This window comes from Protobothrops mucrosquamatus, unplaced genomic scaffold, assembly GCF_001527695.2.
Source record: "Protobothrops mucrosquamatus isolate PMUCROS unplaced genomic scaffold, P.Mucros_1.0 scaffold760, whole genome shotgun sequence".
Classification (NCBI taxonomy): Eukaryota; Metazoa; Chordata; class Lepidosauria; order Squamata; family Viperidae; genus Protobothrops; species Protobothrops mucrosquamatus.
In genome coordinates, this window is record NW_015387029.1 from 520,385 (window position 1) to 525,278 (window position 4,894).

The 4,894-nt window shown below is 54.4% G+C and overlaps 1 protein-coding gene across 1 annotated transcript in view; it reads left to right on the forward strand.

The window, feature by feature from the left end:
• Positions 1 to 4,894, forward strand: part of LOC107289734 (fibrillin-2) — a 172,158-nt gene that overhangs the window by 19,691 nt on the left and 147,573 nt on the right. Inside the window, 1 exon segment of the mRNA XM_015818536.1 lies at positions 3,536 to 3,640. Within this exon segment, the coding sequence (XP_015674022.1) occupies positions 3,536 to 3,640 (105 nt within the window).

Below are 4,894 nucleotides of genomic sequence, written 5' to 3' on the forward strand. Positions count from 1 at the left end.
TGGAACGAGCTGCCCCCAGAGATCCGGGTGATTCCGGATCTCCCCTCCTTCCGCCGCGCCCTCAAGACTTGGTTGTTTCAGCGGGCAGGACTGGCCTAGGGGTATTTTAAATTGGTTTTAACTAAATTTTAGTAGAAGCGGCCTATTTAAATATTTATTTTTAATCATTTTCTTAAATTTTGTATTTTGTATTGTATTAGTTGTTTTAAACTGGCTGTAAGCCGCCCTGAGTCCTCCGGGAGAAGGGCGGGGTATAAATATAATAAAATTCAAATTCAAAAAAAAATTCAAATTCAAAGATAGAGACACACACACAAATAGAGACACACACAGAGATAGACACACAGACACACACACAGAGATAGACACAGACACACACACACATACAAATACAGACACACACAAAGAGATAGACACACAGACCGATAGACAAACAGACACAGACACACACAGATAGACACACAAAGACAGAGACACCACACACAGATAGACACACACAGACACACACACACAGAGAGAGATACACACAAAGACTGAGACACCACACACAGATAGACACACACAGACACACAAACACAGGCACCAGCAGATCTGGGCCCCTTGGATGCTGAACAGGGCTTCTCTTAAAGTACCTGCAGTCCCCGACTTACAACACTTTGTTTTGTGGCCATTTGAAGCGAAACAGGCCCCCCAAAAGGTGACTTAAGTCCCTTTCCTCACATTTACGACCGTTGCGCTGTCCCCGTGGTTGCGTGCTCAAAATCCCCTGCAGGGTACAGGTTGTCCTCGACTTACGGCCAGAACGGAGCCCGACATTTATGGCGAGACCTTTGTTGAGTGAGTTTTTGCCCCATTTTATGACCTTTATTGTCACAGTCGCTAAGTGAATCGCGGGGGGGGTGTTTAAGCTAGTGACAGGGGGGCCGTTAAGCGAATCCGGCTTCTTCCCCATGGACTTTGCTTGCCGGGAGGTCGCAAAAGGGGATCACGTGACACACACACCCCGGGACACCGCGACCGTCATAAATACGAGTCAGTTGCCGAGCGTCCGAACCTGGATCACGTGACTTAGCAACAGTTGCTAAGGGTGAAAAATGCTCGTAAGTCCCTTTTTTCAGCGCCGTTGTACCTTTGAACGGTCACTAAATGAACGGTTGTGTCGAGGACTACCTATGTCTGTGACGGTCGCAGCGAACGTAGGACAGCCCTGCGAGGTAGGCCGGGCACTGCCCGGGACCCCAAGTCTCTCGTGGGCCTCCGTGGCCGAGAGGTGGCCTAAACAGGAGACCGCCTATTGAGTGCAACCTCACAGCTCGGCAACAAGGGCCTTGCAGAGCCCTCCCAGCCAGGGGTCCCCTGGGCTGGGCCGCTGCTGAGGGCCCCCCTGCCACTAACCGAGACCCCTGCCCACTGCAGCCCCCTCCCACCGCAGCCAGAGCTGAGGCTGCCACAAAGGGGGGCAAGGAAGTCGCCCATCTGCATGCCCACCCTTGGCCAATCCACAGGGGGGGGCGGAAGGGGAGGAAGAGGAAGAGGCTCCGGCCCAACTTGGGCCCAACTCAGCATAGGCCGTCCTCGACTTACAACAGTTCATTTAGTGACCCTTCAAAGTTATGACAACAGTGGGGGGAAAAATGACTCGGGAGCGTTTTTCCCGCTTAACGACGGTCGCCACGTTCCCCAAGATCGCGTGAGCCAAATTCAGGCGCTTGGCACAACTGGCCTGTATTTATGACGGGTTGCGGGGTCCCGGCGTGTGTGTGTCACGTGATTCCTCTTTTTGTGACCTCCTGACGAACAAACTCAACGGGGGAAGCCGGATTTGCTTAACAACCGTGTCACTAACGTGGCACCCGCAGAGGTTCACTTAAGAACCGGCGGCGAGAAAAGTCATCAAATGGGGCAAAAAAAAATAATAATAATTCACCACACCCGTCTCTCTCTTTGCGACAGACATTTTGGGCTCCGTTGTGGGTCGTACGTTCGAGGACTCCCGGGAGGGACGAGGAGGCTCGACTCTGCTTAGCGAGGGATGGGAGACCACTCAGGGAGGTCAGGGCTGAGAAAGTTAGAAGGCAAACGTCCCGGAGCTCAACAGGTCTAGATTTCAGGGAGGGGGCTCTGCTCGAGGAGGGGGTGGGGTGGGGGGCTGGCTGGGACACATGGGCCCTGGAGCAGATGGGGAACCTGGTTCGAGGCTGGGTGGGGGTTCGTCCGGGAAACGATGACCGCATCTCCTACCCATCCGGTCCGTCCATCGGCAGATGGGGGGCCCTTGGTGGGAGGACACTCTCAGGAGGACATTTGGGGGGGGGGTGTTCCTCCATTTTTTACAGCCACGGAGACCTCCCTTTCCCCCTCAGCTGCCCCACCCACCCATTCAGGCAGGGGAGGGGGCCATGGGCTGGGGACCCATAAAAAAGGGAGGGGGGGAACCGCAGTAATGCTCCTCCAGTCAATATTTGGGGACTGGAGCCTTAGCAACCTTCACATCTGGAAAGAGGGGGAAAAAAACAACCCAAAGATCCGGAGGGCAGATGGGACCCTTGTCTAGCCCTGAGGGCGGGCAGTCTGGAGTCTGAAAGAAGCTCACACACACACACACACACACACACGGAAAAGTCCTTCCTTCCTTCCTTCCGTTCCTGTCTTCTTCCTACTCGCCTATCCATTTCTCTATCTCCTTCCTTTCTTCTTCCCTCCCTCCTGCCTCCCTCCCTTCCTTCTTTCCTCTTTCTTTCCTTCTGTTCTCCCTCTCTTTTCCCCTTCCTCTCTCCCTCCTTCTTTTCTTCTTTCCTCCCTTTTTCCTCTGTTCCTCCTCCCTCCCTGTTCTTCTATTCCTTCTTTCTTTCTCTCCTTCCATCTTCTGTCCTCCCTCCCTCCCTTCCTTTCCTTCTTTTCTTCCTCCTTCTCTCCTTTCCTCCCTCCCTCCTCCCTCCCTCCCCCTCCCTTGTTCCTTCCTTCCTTCTTTCCCCCCTCTTTCCTTCTGTTCTTCCTCCCTCTCTCCCTTCCTTCCTTCCTTCCTTCCTATCTCCTTCTTTCCTCCCTCCCTCCTTCTTTCCTTCTGTTCTTTTCCCCTCCCTCCCTCCCCATCCTTCCATTCCTTCTCTTTCTCTCCTTCCATCTTGTCCTACCCCCTCCTCCCTGCCTCCTTCCCTCCCTCTTTCCTTTTGTTCTTCATCCCTCCCTCTCTCCCCATTCCTTCTCTCTTTCTCTCCCTCCCTCCCTCTTCTCCTTCCCTCCCTTCTCTCCTTCCCTCCCTGCCCTTCCCTCTCTTTCTCTCCTTCCATCTGGTCCTCCCTCCCTCCTCCCCTCTTTCCTTCTGTTCTTCTTCCCTCCCTCCCTCCTCATCCTTCCATCCCTTCCCTCTCTCCTTCCATCTTGTCCTCCCTCCCTCCCTTCCTCTTTCCTTCTCTCCTCCCTCCCTCCCTCCCTCCCTCCCTGCCCTCCCCTCCCTTCTCTCTTTCTCTCCTTCCGTCTCCTCCCTCACTCCTCGTCTCCCCGGCCCCACTGACTCTCCTCCTTCCTCCCGCAGCCCCATCGTCCTCGTCCTGCGGGGCCAAGTGTCTGAACGGGGGCAGCTGCGACGAGGAGGCCTGCCTGTGCCAGAAGGGGTACACCGGCGCCCACTGCGGCCAACGTGAGTGGCAGAGCCTCCGCCCAACCGCGGGCGTCCCTGCCCGGAGGCGCCGCCCTGCTCCGGGGGAAGCCATTCCAAGGGGCGCCTCTTTGGCCTGGAGCTCCTTTCCTGAGTTGTTGAATTTCCCGTCTCACCTGGTGGTGCCTTGAACCGTGCAGCCCATGGCCCTGCCCATTTTTTTTTTTTAAAAAAAGCCTTGGGTGCAAATTCTGCCATCCCCCCCAAGTGTCCAGATGACCCTCTTGGAAGAGCCACCGTGGCGTCCCACAAATGAGGCGCGTCGCTGCCACTAGGGGACCGACACGCGTAACGGCGTTGGCCTCGTAGGTGCGACGGGATCTCGACACCCGGGATGTCGCCTGTTCCTCCTCCCTCCCCCTTCCTTCCTTCTGGGTTTCCAGGTAACTTCCTCTTCCAATCCACCGATTAGAGCTAGTCCCCGACTTACAACGGTTCACTTAGTGACCGTTCAAAGTTACAACGCCGCTGAAAGAAGCGACTTCTGGCCATTTTTCACACTTAATAACCGTTGCAGCGTCCCCTCCTGGGTCAGGTGATCAAATTTACGACGGTCGCAGTGTCCCGGAGTCACTAGGATCCCCTTTTGCGACCTTCTGGCAAGCCAACTCAATGGGGAAGCCGGATTCACTTAACAACCGACTCCTATTTATGACGGTCGCAGCGTCCTGGGCTTACGTGATCCCCTTTTGCGAACTTCTGACAAGCCAAGTCAACGACCGTGTGACTTAACGTTTGCAGCGATTCGGTTAACAACTGTGGCAAGGAAGGTCGTAAAATGGGGCGAAATTCACTTAACAACGGTCACGCATAGCAACAGGAAGTTTGGGCTCAATTGTGGTCGTTAACTTGAGGACTACATATACAAGTGCAACATGAACTGGGATTAACAACTTCCTGCACTGGGCAGCTTCAATATTCAGGCCCAAGTATCGGGTGGGTAATTAACTGATAACAATTAACTAATAATAATTAGCTTCAGGCAGGGGTCTTCAAACTTGGCCCTTTTATGACTTGTGGATTTCAACTCCCACAATTCCTCAGCCAGGCACGCTGGCTGAGGAATTCTGGGAGTTGAAGTCCACAAGTCCTAAAAGGGCCATGGTTCCCCCATGCTGGCTGAGGAATTCTGGGAGTTGAAGTCCACGAGTCATGAAGGGGGCCATAGTTCCCTCATGCTGGCTGAGGAATTCTGGGAGTTGAAGTCCACCAGTCATGAAGGGGGCCATAGTTCCC